Source organism: Microcaecilia unicolor, chromosome 5, assembly GCF_901765095.1.
Source record: "Microcaecilia unicolor chromosome 5, aMicUni1.1, whole genome shotgun sequence".
NCBI classification, from domain to species: Eukaryota; Metazoa; Chordata; class Amphibia; order Gymnophiona; family Siphonopidae; genus Microcaecilia; species Microcaecilia unicolor.
The window spans coordinates 253,632,976-253,647,740 of record NC_044035.1 but is presented as its reverse complement, the minus strand read 5'-3'; the positions used below and the strand labels follow the sequence as shown (position 1 = coordinate 253,647,740).

The window sequence follows — 14,765 nt, the reverse complement described above, 5'->3', positions numbered from 1 at the left end:
TAAAAGGGAAACTCATCTCTGTACAGCCGTGAGTTGTTTGAGTCATGTGGGGCTTCTTTTGAAATCTCCTGCAGTATTGTGGGACCTCAATATGGTATTTACCCAGCTGATGAGAGCTCCCTTTGAGTTGCTGAATACCTGTGAACTTAAAGTGCCTGATCTGGAAGATCTTATTTTTGGTGGCCATGACTTCAGCCTGCTGAGTGCCTAACTTCTTCAACAGCAGGGTGGTTTTGTGCACTCAGTCTAATTTTCTTCCTAAGGTAGTGTCAAATTTCCATCTTAAAAAGTCTGTCATCTTGCCAACATATTTTCCCAGGCATTCTGTTCACAAAGGTGATACTGCAGTGCTTGTATTGGACTACAAAAAAGCCTTGGCTTTCTCTTTGGAATGGACTAAAACTCTAAGAAATTCCATTCAGTTTTTTGTTTCTTTTGACCCAGATAGGGTAGGAGTCATGGTCAACAAACACACACTAATTGGTTAGCAGACTACATTTGATTATACCCAGGCAGGTTTGACTCTAGTCTAGTCATGTCACAGCTCACAATGTCAGCTATGATGGCATTGGTAGCTCACTTGAGATCAGCTTCCATGGAGGAAATTTGTAAGGCTGCATCATGGACATCTGTTCATACATTCATAGCCCTCTACCATTTGGAAAATGGAACTCCCGACACGACAGTAGGTTTGGCCAGTTAATCCTCCAGAATTTTTTTGAGGATTAGATTTCAGCTCCAGCCCTCTGGTTCATTTTTTTTCTGTATCTGGTGACCTTAAAAAAATAAAATCAAAAGACTAGTTGCCACAAAAATTATTTGTGGTGTTGTCCACCTGTTACAGCGCCTTGCTATTGTTTTTCCTTTTTTTCTGTTGAAGGCAGCCTTTAGCTAGGGAGTCCATGCTGTGAGGACTTGTATCTTACTGTCCATGGAGGACACCTGTAACTTGGTTTTCTCTGAGGCCAAGCAGGATAGTCAGTCCTCACATACCTAACCACCTCCCCAAGGAGTTGTATTCTACTCAAGCTAAGCATTTAGACTGAGATCCAATGCAACACAAGCAGGTGGAAGTGGCGCATGTGTGCATGGAATGACTCAAAAGCTTTGCGCACATTCTAAACTGGAGAAGATTACTGCTTGAGCTCCGTTGGTGATGTTACCCATGCTGTGAGGGCTTGTGTCCTACTGTCCATAGAGAACACCTGCTACAGGTAACTAACAGTTTTTTCACAAAATTAAAAAAAAAAACGTTTGAGAAGTGCACACTTATACTATGACAGAATGGCACAGTTCCCATTTCTTCCATTAGCAGACTAAGGTATGTCTGTTTGGTGACACAGTTGAAACAACCATGATAAAATGTTTCTCAGTAGGCTATCAGGAGATGTGGAAGTGAGTGGGTGGGAATAGTGTTGACGGTGAATGATAGGTGATATGTGCTGCAAATGTTCCTGTGAATCAGTGGTATGATGTGCATATCTGTTTCAGTGGATAAAGTTTAACTGTTTGTGGTGATGTGAGGGTAGGAGATATATGCATGTTGGCAGTGTGGTACAGAGTCTGTTTGCCATGGATGTGTATGTGTGTTTTGGTTGTGTGCGTGTTGACTGTATTTGTCAGGGGGCTATATGTGGCTGTGGGTATATATAAGTTTCTCTCTTCCTGGCATTCATTTCCTGTTCCTCCCACCCTCGTGCACTATTTCCCCTCCCTACCCTTCACCACCCACCCTCCTAAATAAATAATCTCCTTCCACCCATCCGTGCATTACCCTGCCACACAACTTTGCACTCTCTCCATCTCTTCTTCTGTAACACCACCCATTTCCTTATGCTGCATCCCCCTCCTCTTTTCTTCCTTTCTAACCCCGCCCCTTCCCCTTCTAACTCTTGCCGCTTCCCCTGTACTCCATCTTCCTCCTCTGAAACCTCGCAGTACTTTGGATCTTGGACTCCCTGCAGCACCCTCTGTCCATATTCGTCACAGCTGAAGCAGGCCGTCTTCTCTGGTACTGCAAGGCTTGCGCTCTCAAGCACACACATCCCCACTATAAACTAGTCATAGTAAGCTGCATCATCTTGTGTTACAGGGTTTGGGATCTCCATGGCACTGACCCTTCTTTTTTTTTTTCTGCTGTAAGCAGCACATAGGTTTGCTTACACAAGCACTAACAAAATTATGAATACAGACAGCCAAATGGACAACACCCCCCCCCCCAGAAAGATGGACCCTCCCTAATATGCCCTATGGCTCAGCAAAATGCACCTAATAAAAGAAGTTCTGTGTCATAGCCCCAATACCTGTTGGCCTTTTAGGCTAAGATCAAACGTAAGACTGAGCTATGAGCTGAGGATGTTCACTTTTTAGCAGAGTTTGTGAACCTCAGTAACACAGGAGGGGATTAACATCCTGCCACTCAAGCCCACTGATGATAAAACCATTTATTTATTTTATTTATTAGGATTTATTTACCGCCTTTTTGAAGGAATTCAGTCAAGGCAGTGTACAATAAGAGTAGGTCAAACATGAGCAATAGGCAATTACAGCAATAAAAATATTCAAATAATACAAAGTATGGTATGGTATACTACTTACAATGTCAACACAATACGTAATACAGCATTATAATTGATAGGGAAGGACACTGCCTAAACCAGGAAGATTAAACCTATCAAATATCTAGTAATAATATAAAATATCTAATAATAATAATGGTCACATGTTAAGATGATGTTCAATAGTGTTGTTGCCCATATATGGTTTGTGATGATCTGAAGTATTTGCACTTTTCTTGAAGACGTACCTCACCGACACTGCAACCATCTTTTGAGCGTAGGTTACAGCTGACTGTTTAAACAGATTTTTGCGGCATTATACTCCTAATGCAAACCTGTTGATCAAAACACGGCCCGTGTCGAGTCGTGTCTTGTTTATATTAAAGTTACTGGTCAGCCCCATTTTTACAACGTTACCTGTGTTATTTTGTTATTTTTGCTGTGCTTTTCAGTGACTCTCATATGTGTGCACCAGACCTTGTAAATGCTATAATTCCATTCAGTTACTGAAATGTGGAAGATTACATTTTTATTCTTTGCTTGCAGCTCTCAGAAAGCTGACCAAAAGCATGAGGAATGTGGAAGGCAAACTTGAGAGACGAGACATCATTAATGACTATAGCAACTATGGATCCCAGCCCTTTGCACCTCTGACTCGGATTGGTCGCTTTCCCGACTGGAATTCTGAGCAGTATGTGGTGAGGAGTCCTTTTTTGGAGACTTTTGAGGGTAAGTCAGTACACTTACCTTCAGTGCTTAAGAAATTCTTCAGTAAGATAAATTTTAAAATTCAAGTGTTCAATAGAATTCTCTCTTCTTTAGGATTACTGGAACTGGAAGCATGCCTTCCAGATTTTGTTACACAACCCCGAATCAGAGCTCCAAAATACAAAGTCAGAACTAAGGATGGGTATGTTAAGAGAGCAGCCAGGCTAGAACTGCAACTGGAACAGGTTCACAAGGTAAGGAGTAGTAACCAAACACTGGTGAACAATTCTTCTCCTTAGACTTTGTTTGCATGGATTTTTTTAAAATTCTGAGACAAGGATTAGGCAAAACTCCTGTAAGATCTGATCCACCCAGAAATTTTGAGTTGCAAGGGGGTCCCTTAAATGTGTTTAAGCCTTGAATTAAGGGGATGGACCAGTGGTTCCAATGAAGGATATTTTTTAAAAAATACAGTAAAATGAAAAAGATTTGATGCAGTCTGTGTTTCAACGCTACAATACGCCTGCATCAGGAATCAAAACAATTTCAATGAACGTTATGAGTCCAAAAAAGCTGAGCACGATGAGGGGCATTTTTGATATGACGTCTAAGTCCGACTTTGGACGTTTTGCAAAAAACGTCCAAAATCCGAATAGGAAAGAAGGCCATTTTCAAACAAGAAAAACGTCTATCTTTTGTTTTCAAAAATACTGTTTTGAACAAGGTTTTGTGATTTGGACATTTTGTTTTTTGGTCCATTTTCAAACAAAAAACGTCCAAGTGCAAAATGCACAAAATCAAGCCATTGGAATGTAGGAGGAGCTAGAATTTATAGCAGACTGGTCCCCCAGACGTCCCAGGAAAGCAGCAGGGCACCCTAGTGGGGCACTACAGTGGACTTGATAAAATGCACCCAAGTACACATCTCACCATTGCTCCCTTATGTTGTCTGCTGAGCCCCCCACAATCCACTACCCCAACTGTACACCACTACCATAGCCTTTTCGGATAAAGGGGGCACATATATGTGGGTACATTGGGTTTCTGGTGAGTTTTGGAGGGCTTACAGTTTCCTCCACAAGTGTAACAGGTAGGGAGAGGTATGGGCTTGGGTCCACATGTCTGCAGTACACTGCACCAACCACTAGACTATTCCAGGGACCTACCTGCTGTTCTAATGGACCTGAGTATAATATCTGAGGTTGGCATAGAGGCTGGCAAGTAATGTTTTTAATTACATTTTTGGGGGTGGGAGGGAGTTAGTGACCACTGGGGGGGAGTAAGGGGAAGTCACCCCCTGATTCCCTCCAGTGGTCATCTGGGCATTTAGGGCACCTTTTTGTGCCTTATTCGTTATAAAAACAGGTCTAGCTCAAAATATCTTAGTGTTAGTTGTGGACGGTTTTGTTCAGTTCCATTATGACTGAAAAACGTCTAAGTGTTAGGAATGCCCAAATCTCACCCTTAACACACCCCCTTGTGATTTGAACGCACTTCTTATGGACTTCGTAGAAAAACGTCTAACAATTGGTTTTGAAAATGCCAATTTGGATGTTTTTGTGAGAAAAACGTCTAAATGCAGATTTATGCCACTTTTTGGACATTTTTCTCTTTTGAAAATGAGTCCAAATGTCCAGTAAAGAAATAATACTGCATCAAGAAAACCACCAAAGTGAGGTTAAAGAAAAGCACAAGTCAAGCCTCGTCAGTGACGAAACAATGTTTGGCTTGTGCTTTGCTTGCACCTCATTTTGGTGTTTTTTTTAATGCAGTAGTATTTGTTTACTGGACATTGTGCTCAGCATACATTCATCAAAATTGTTTTGACTCCTGATGTAGGCACATTGTGGTGCCGAAATGCAGACTGCGTCGAGTCTTTGTCATTGTACTGTGTCTTTTAATAAATATCCTTCGTTGGAACCACTGGTCCACCCCCTTCTTTTTGGTTGTGTTTTGATTTTGCCTTTTTGACTGGGGGGGGGGGGGGGGGTTGTTTTCGCTTTCTTTTGGATTCTAAGCCTTGAATTTATCTGTCAGCAGTGCAGAATTTGCATGCAGCCAGTTAAGGCTTTAATGCTGTAAGAGATTTTGATAGTCTGCATGTCTGCACTAATGCTAAGTAAATAGTGAAAAGTTAGATCTACACAAGGCAGATACTAGCCCCCCCCCCCCCCACCATGCCAACACACACACACTCATACACACTCTTGGCAGCAACTATGTCGCACATCCTCTGACAGTGGTCCTCAATCCAGTCCTAGGGATACACCAAGCCAGTCAGGTTTTCAAGATATCCACAATGAATATGCATGAATATGCATGTACTGCCTCCTTGGTATGCCAGTCTATCTTATGCATATTCATTGTGGATATGCTGAAAACCTGACTGGCTAAGTGTGCCCTGAGGACTTGTTTGAGAAGCGCTGCTCTATAAGTTAGACAGTGGTGTGAGTAACGTCACTTGCAACTTCTCTCTTTTCTAAACATGGGAGATCGTTAAATAATTCCTAAATTGACATAAAAGTACAATGTATATTCACACAGGGAGAAACTAATACCCCTGTTCCCCAACAGAATTACAGAGCCATCTTTTTCAGCAGAATGACTAGATCTATATGTTAAAACAGGATCCAGTTTGGCAAGAACTTTAGCTTGCTTGGATGCTTTATCACTGTTTAAATTGAATCATGTGCACATCTATTAAACATTAAAACAGAAAAGAAAGTAGCAAATGTCTGATTGCTTGTTTTAGTAAAGCGGCCTTTAAACTTCTATGACACTTTTTCATGTGGGATAAATATTAAAATCTGATACTAGGGTTTCATTTTGTATATAATTACATGATTAGGGTGCATTTTCAAAACTCCATATGTTATTTTCACACAAAACTTATTTGCAGAAAAAGCATGTGCAGATGTCTGAAGATACTGGGGCCAATATTCAGACCATAGAAGTTAGCCTGGCTAATTCCTGTGGTCACCACTATACCCGGATATTCAATGTCAGACTGTTTTCGGTGACCAGCATTGAATATCTGGTTTATTTTTAGCCGGTTAGAAGATAGCCAGCTATGTTGATATTCAGACTTAGCCGGTTATCGTCTAACCCCACATATTCAAGTAGCCAAATATAGTTGTTAAAGTGGGGCCAGTTATATCAGCTGACATAACAGACTATCTGCTAGCCACTAACCGGTGATATTCAGCAGGAGATAGTCTGCTTTCCCCCACTGATTATCACTGGATAGCCAGTTGTGGGGCATTTAACCGGCCAGGTGCCAATCCTAGCCAGTTAAATGCTTTTGAATATCAGGGAGAGTATATCCACATAGCAGTTTTTCAATGTGAAAATATATGCATACTTTCACATTGAAAATAGGTGTGAATACCACAAGTACTACTACTACTATTTAGCATTAGCAAAGTACTTATGGACTTTTATTTATTTATTTGTTACATTTGTATCCCACATTTTCCCACCTATTTGTAGGTTCAATGTGGCTGTGTTGCAGTGCAGGCAGTTTTGAAAATTACCCCAATATCTCACTAATTTTATAACTAATTTCCTTATAATCCCTGTTTGTCAGTTTAAGTAATAGGTTATGCATAACCTTCAGATCAATGAAACTAAAGTTGACAAGAACAAATAGTACAGTTTCCAATTGCCTTGCAGGCCCTAAAAGAGAAAAGGACAAAAATTCAGCCACCAAAGAAACCCCTTACCTTGCTTCAGATGATTGAAAAACCTATTCCTCGACCTCCAACACCTACTATAGAGAAGCCATCAGAGGTGAGCTGGAAATCACCATTAGTGCTGGGAATCTGGGTCGTTGATTTTTATACCACTTCTTTTCTTTTGAAAAACAGATAAAAATCAAACAAAAAAGAAATCTGAATGCACATGGTAATAGTACATGGAACATTAGAGACTAGCATGCATGTTCTTTCCCAAGCCTACCTGAAGCCCCCTCCCAAATTCCTGTCCAGGGCCCTAGCTTGTCATACACTGACCCTGGCTAAGGACAAGATGGTATGAAAAATGTATATGGTGTTGCAAAACAAGCATTAGCATTTCAACTAGATCTAGAGATTGACATACATATTGTAACAACAGGTCTGCATCACTCCCTACTACCCACCAGTTCCATGGATAAATCCTTCTTGTCTGTTCCCTTCTCCACTACTGCCAACTCCGGGCTTCGCTCCTTCTGTCTTGCTGCACCCTATGCCTGGAATAGACTTCCTGAGCCCCTATGTCTTACCTCATCCTTGACCATCTTTAAATGTGGTTTAAAAGCCCACCTCTTTGATATTGCTTTTGACTTGTAACCACTTGCCTCCACCTACCCTCCTCTCCTCTTTTCTCTACAAATTAATTGCTTTGCTTGCTTTATTTTTGTCTATTAGATTGTAAGCTCTTTGAGCAGGGACTGTCTTTCTTATATGTTTGTGCAGCGCTGCGTACGCTTTGTAGCGCTATATAAATGCTAAATAGTAGTAGTAGTAGTAGTAGTGTTGAGCCTTTGGCTACCAGAGGGTTTCAGCAAGCACTGTGCAGACCTGCACTTGCACACATGCTCCTACTCTACAACCTTATACCCAAAAACTGGGTTTTGCACTTGTTCTGGGAATGTTCTCAGCCCACAAGCTGTTCCCTAAGGGTTTCTGGAGAAACTGAGACCTCACTATAATTTGAGGACAAGAGTTGTTAAAATACTCACAGATAATTTGCTCAAAGAAATAGTGAGATGGTATCATATGTATTACTTGCCTAGACCACTAATTAGCCTCAAACAGAGGGCTAATAAACTAAAAAGTTCATTTTTAAAAAGAATGAACAATTAACATTAAATACTGCGACAAGTGGCACATAAAAGAAATTGGATTTCACACTAAACCTAACATGTTACATTAGCTTATTTACAGAAGTAAGTCCCGTGGATTAGTGGAACGTTTTTTTGCGATGAAGTCAAACCTGTCCGTTCCGCTCCCTCCCTCTGTCTCCCTAATTGTTGATGCTGAATGAGGCAATAAATTGGTAGGAAAATGGAAATGATAAAAGTAGATCTGTGATAGATATATATAGACTTTTATTCGTGCAAATAGCAAACTCCTTGCATCACCCAACACTGGCCGTGTTTCACCCAAAAAGGGCTGCCTCAGGGGCTACAAAACAGTAAATTAAATGAAAAACAATGAATTAATTAAAAAATAAAAACAGACATAATATAGAAAAAATAATAAAAACAATAATATTATTATTTCTATTACTTATTCTATATTGAGCTTGTTTCAATTGTTTATTGATTTTATATCATGGTTTAAAGGCAACCAGAAAACACAGAGATCAAATTAAGCTATGTAGATTTAATCTTTGATTGGCTGAGCTTATAAGTTTGAGATTGAAAACTATAGAACAGTTTTACCTTATATGGAGGTTTTTCTGGCCGATGATGAGGAAGTCCAACCCCACATTGACCTGTTTTTAAGTGTCAAGGGATTTCTTGAGGCCTTTTCCTCTGTTAAGACTGATAAGTGTATTTGCTACAAATATTGAGAACCCTATATATTCACACACACTAATGTTGCCATTATTAAAAACTAGTACATGTGCCCTTACCAATACCTATTTTGTAGGCGGTAAAAGCTCACGCTGTAATCAAAGCAGGGGCGTATCTGCGTGGGGCCACAGGGGCCTGGGCCCCCGCAGATTTCGCCCTGGACCCCCCTACCACCGACCCTCTCCACCTCCCCCTCCCTCCCTCCCGCCCGCCACCAACCCGTCGCCGATCTTTGCTGGCGGGGGACACCAAGCCCCCGCCAGCCGGTCCTCTCTTCCGTGCAGGATGCAAGTTGCAACGCTTCCTGTTCTTCTGAGTCTGACGTCCTGCACGTACAACGTGCAGGACGTCAGACTCAGAATTTGGAACTCAGTCTGACGTCCTGCGCGTTGTACGTGCAGGACGTCAGACTCAGAAGAACAGGAAGCATTGCAACTTGCAGCCTGCATGGAAGAGAGGACCTTGGCTGGCGGGGGGTTGGGGTCCCCCGCCAGCAAAGGTAAGTGACAGCAGCGAGGGAGGGTTGGCGGCGGCGGGAGGGGGTGGAGAGTGTCATTGGTGGCGAGGGGGGGGGGGTCTGGCAATGGCGGGGGGGGATTGGTGGCGCTGGGGGGGGGGGCTAAAATGTGCCCCCTCCTTCTGGCTCTGGCCCCCCCTACCGCCAGAGTCCCGATACGCCCCTGAATCAAAGTTCAGCAAACACCCACTGTCTGCCCACCCCCCAGACACACCCTTTCGGCCAAAAAAAAAATGTATTTATTTAGTGTGTGTGTAACACGCACATCTTTGGAATTTACCGTGGAACACCTGAGTGTGCCCCGCAGTAAGCCCTTTTAAGTTGCAATAAGCACATGCTAGTGCTTACCGCAGCTTAGTAAAAGCACCCCAGGGTAACTAGGTAGCTTCTCCTTGAAAATGCACCTGGGGGTAATTTTATAACTAGTATAGGTTAGGAGTGAGCCTAATTGTTTTTATGAAATGCTAGACTGAAGCTACAAACAGTTGTACCAGCTTGGGAGTTGATGTAAATGTTTGTACATGTTTTATAAAGAGCATGTGTTCTTTGTGTCTTCACCAGCTCTCTGCCCAAACTCCAACGAAGAACATGCCTACACATGTGTTAGTTAAAGTATTCACTGTTTTGTTGTTGCACATTGGAATAATTATATAAAAGCTCTTTTACATGTTTTAAGACCTGGTTTTATATATGAAAACAGTTTATAATATTACCCCTTTAACATTCAGGTACAAACGTGTCTATGTACTTTGCATATTCTTTTTAAATGGGGGCAAGCGATGAATGTACATTTTGAAAATATACTTCTAGATGTTCAGTTTCCTCACCTGATCTAAATATGCCTCCTTCCAAAACTACCTTGTTTTTGTGTGTCTAGAAGTATGTATATTGTGCAAATATATAACATTTTTAGCTACCCTGAAGAGTGCAGTTTTCTTCCTGGGAGATCTAGCTGGGTAACTTGGTATTCTCCGAGGACAAGCAGGCTGCTTGCTCTCACATGTGGGGTCGACGTCCGCGTCGACCCAGGAAATGGCAAATTTTCACCAGCAAAATTAAAAAGTTTTGCCAGAGTCTTCTGTTGCATGTGCAGCGCACATGTGCGGACAACTTCCCGCCCATTGCGCAAGCGTGCCTCCTCAGTTCTTTTTTGTCCGCAACGAGGTGACAGGATTTTTTCTGCTTTCCTCGTTCTTGGCCCAGGAACAGAGTCTGACAACTATTTCTTTTATTATTTTAGTCATTTAAAAAATATATATATATTATTCCTGTAGTTACTTTTACTATTTTTTCTCTATTTTAAGTTTACTTTCTTTTCAACATGGCCAGTCTTTAGGCAACGCGGTCGGGTTTTCTCCCTTTTTGAGCCCTTCTCTTTTTTGGCACAATCGCGTTGTTTGATTTCGCCGAAGCCGTTTTTCCTTCCATGTCATCGAAGACACTCAGCGGCTTCAAACGTACTCGGTGCAACTGGACCATCTCAGGTGCCGATACCCACGCCTGGTGTATCCAGTGCCTTGGGCCCGACCATAGCCCAGCTGCTTGTAGTCTGTGTCTTTGTATGAAGAAACAGACCCAAGCATCTCGAAAAACCTGAGAAAAGCTTTTTGAGGCTCGGTCCAGTCCTTCGACATCGAAAGTAGCATCGATGTTGGGAAGAGAGGTAATGGCTGCTGAGAGACCAACTTGCACTGGGAGCAGTGAGGCATCGAGTGGGTCTCCACCTGCCTCGAGGCCTCCTGTTATGCAGGCCCCCTGGAACCGACCTTCGTCAGACCTGGCCCCGAGGAGATGTGAGGATCCCACGTCCTCATCAGTACTGACGAGTCTCGATGACGGGCGTCGAGCGAAGGCGAAGAAGCACCGTCATTGTTCTCCTTCGACACACGGTACCGGGAGCTCTGGGCGGCGAGAGAGTCCGCACCTGAGAAGCATCAGTGCCAAGAGGATCGCTCCCCCTCGATACAGGAGGTGTCAATGCGTTGGTCTCCTAGCAGCCCAGTACCTGCTCCCAAGCCTCCACAGATTCTGACACCATCTGTTCCACTAACCCCGCAGCCTTCTCCGATGGCGGCTCTCGACAAGTGCATCTGGGCCTTGTTTCCAGAACTTCTGGAGGGACTGCTATGACAGTCAGCTTCGGTGTAGGGGGTGCTTGTGTCTTCTGTACCATCTGCTGCAACTGTGTCTGGCCCTTCGCATGCGGTGAGGTCCCCGACTGCGGTGCCGTCTGCGGCGTCAGCATCGGCTGCCACCCAGGTTGACTCTCCTTCGATGTCGGTGGAGGGAACTTCGCCGCAGTCGGACCGGGTGTTGGCCTTTCGACATCGCCTTAGAGGACATTGTTCCTCGGTGTCGAGGCAGGTTCAGTATCGAAGTACCTTAACACAGGTTTTATCTGACACTGAGCAGGAGCGTTTGTGGGAGTCAGAGGAAGATCCCAGGTACTTTTCTTCTGATGAGTCCTTTGGAATTCCCTCTGATCCTTCCCCTCCACCAGAGAGGAGACTATCTCACCGGAGAGTCTGACTTTTTCCTCTTTTGTCCGGGAAATGGCTACGGCTATTCCCTTCCCTGTGGAGGTTGAGGATGAGCCCAGGACTGAGATGCTCGAGGTCCTGGATTATTCTTCTTCACCTAAAGAGTCCGTGACAGTTCCTCTGCATAAAGTACTGAAGGAAGTCCTTATGCGAAACTGGTTGGCCCCTCTCTCTGGCCCTATGGTCCCGAAGAAAGCTGAATCCTAGTATAGGATCCATGGTGAACCTGGATTGATGAGGTCTCAAGTTACCCCACAATTCCATGGTGGTGGACGCTGCCCTCAAGAGAGCCAGGAGTTCTAGAGACTATGCTTCGGCGCCCCCAGGCAGAAAGGCTAGAACTCTTGATTCTTTTGGGAGGAAAACGTATCAGGCTGCTATGCTCGTCACCAAGATTGTCATACCAGCTCTTCAAGAGCGTGCACTTGCGGAACTCGATACAACTGTCGAGTTTGGTTGATGCACTCCTTATGGAGCTGGCCAAGCCTTTTCGCCAGGTGATCAGGCAGCAGAAGGTGTGTCGAAAGTTCCTGGCCAGGGGTACATTTGACACTTTTGATGTAGCATCCAGGATCGCTGCTCAGGGTATAGTGATACGCAGACTCTCATGGCTGCGTGTCTCTGACCTGGATCATTCTGTCCAGCAGCGAATGGCGGATGTTCCTTGCCGGGGGGGGGGGGGGGCAACCTTTTTGTTGAAAAAGTTGAGGATCTTGTTGATCAGATCAAGAAGCATAATGATGCTATGGATTCTCTCCCACTGGTGCCTTCTGCAACTGCCTCCTCATCTAGGAGGTATTTTGGAGGGAAGAGAAGTGCTCTCTATTCCTATTCTAGGCGTAGGTACACTCCTGCTTCTCAGCAGCCTGCCCAGGCTTAGCCCCAGCGTGCTCGTTTTCGTCAACAGCGTGTGTCTAAGGCCCATGCTGCTCCCCAGCAAAAGCAAGGGACGGGTTTTTGACTGGCTCCAGTCAAACATAGCCTCAATAAAAGGTGGCCTCTCATAACCTCCGACCGGTGGGTTCTTCAAATAGTCCGGTTAGGATACACCCTCAATCTCGAATCCAAACCTCCAAATTGCCCACCGGGAGCTCAATCTTACAGCTCCTAGCACAAACAGGTACTTGAAGAGGAACTCTTCACCCTTCTAAAGGCTCAAGCGGTCGAACCCATTCCACCAGGGGAAGAAGGGTTGGGATTCTATTCCAGGTACTTCCTTGTGCAGAAAAGACGGGGGATGCATCCCTTCCTAGACCTAAGGGGCCTGAATTTCTGGTTCAAGAAAAGTTCAGGATGGTTTCCCTGGGCACCCTTCTTCCCATGATTCAGGAGACCGATTGGCTATACTCTCTGGACTTAAAGGATGCTTACACACATATCTCGATTCTTCCAGCTCACAGGAATTATCTTCGGTTTCGGCTGGGAGCTCAGCACTTTCAGTACAGTGTATTGCCTTTTGATCTGGCATCTGCGCCCAAAGTGTTTACAAACTGTCTGGCGGTAGTAGCAGTGTTGCTATGCAGACTGGGAGACGATTGGCTGGTGAAGAGCACCTCGGAAGCAGGCGCTCTGCAGTCCATTCGAATGACTATTCAGATGCTAGAGCTACTGGATTTCGTGATCAATTACTCCAAGTCCCATCTCAACCCAGTACAGAAGTTGGAATTCATTGGGGCTCTGTTGAACACAAAGATAGCTCGAGCTTATCTTCCCGACGCAAGGGCAGACAACCTCCTGTCCCTTGTGTCCATGGTTCAAGCATCTCAACAGATCACGGCTCGGCAGATGTTGAGACTTCTGGGGCACATGGCCTCCACAATTCATGTAACTCCCATGGCACGTCTACATATGAGATCAGCTCAATGGACCTAGCTTCCTAGTGGTATCAAACTGCGGGGGATCTAGAGGCTGTAATCCAACTGCCCACTGACTTACGGAACATGGGCATAGTCCGCAAGATCTTCCGAGCGTGGGGCACCCCCTCGGTGGATCTTTTTGCCACTCAGATCAATCACAAAGTCCCTCAGTTTTGTTTCCGGTTTCAGGCCCATGACAGACTAGCATCAGTTGCCATTCTCCTACATTGGGGAACAGGCCTTCTGTATGCGTATCCTCCCATACCTTTAGTAGGGAAGACTTTGCTGAAACTCAAGCAAGACCGCGGAACCATGATTCTGATTGCGCCTTCTTGGGCCCGTCAGATTTGGTTCCCTCTTCTTCTGGAGTTGTCCTCCGAGAAACTGTGGAGATTGGACTGTTTTCCGACCCTCATCACCCAGAACGAAGGGTCGCTTCTACATCCCAACCTCCAATCTCTGGCTCTCACAGCCTGGATGTTGAGAGCTTAGAAATTGCCTCTTTAGGTCTTTCAGAGGGTGTCTTTCGAGTCTTGCTTGCTTCCAGGAAAGATTCCATGAAAAAGTGTTATTCTTTCAAATGGAGGAGGTTTGCCATGTGGTGTGACAGCAAGGCCCTAGATCCTTTTTCCTGTCGTACACGGACCCTGCTTGAATACCTTCTACACTTATCAGAGTCTGGTCTCAAGACCAACTCTGTAAGGGTTCACCTTAGTGCAATTAGTGCTTATCATCGCCGTGTAGAGGGTAAGCCTATCTCTGGACAGCCTTTAGTAGTTCGCTTCATGAGAGGTTTGCTTTTTGCAAAGCCCCCAGTTAAACCTCCACCAGTGTCATGGGATCTCAACGTCGTTCTCACCCAGCTGATGAAAGCTCCTTTTGAGCCACTGAATTCCTGCCATCTGAAATACTTGACCTGGAAGATCAATTTCTTGGTGGCTGTTATTTCAGCTCGTAGGGTCAGTGAGCTTCAGGCGTTAGTAGTGCATGCACCTTATATTAAGTTTCATCACAACAGAGTAGTCC

The 14,765-nt window shown here is 44.4% G+C and overlaps 1 protein-coding gene across 1 annotated transcript in view; it reads left to right on the top strand.

Annotated features, from left to right (window-relative positions):
• The window catches only part of MAATS1 (MYCBP associated and testis expressed 1), a 171,385-nt gene that overhangs the window by 63,709 nt on the left and 92,911 nt on the right, over positions 1 to 14,765 (top strand). The window contains exons 9-11 of the mRNA XM_030203997.1: positions 3,105 to 3,287; positions 3,381 to 3,520; positions 6,939 to 7,055. Coding sequence (XP_030059857.1) covers positions 3,105 to 3,287; positions 3,381 to 3,520; positions 6,939 to 7,055 — 440 coding nt within the window. The remainder of the gene's footprint in view (positions 1 to 3,104; positions 3,288 to 3,380; positions 3,521 to 6,938; positions 7,056 to 14,765) is intronic.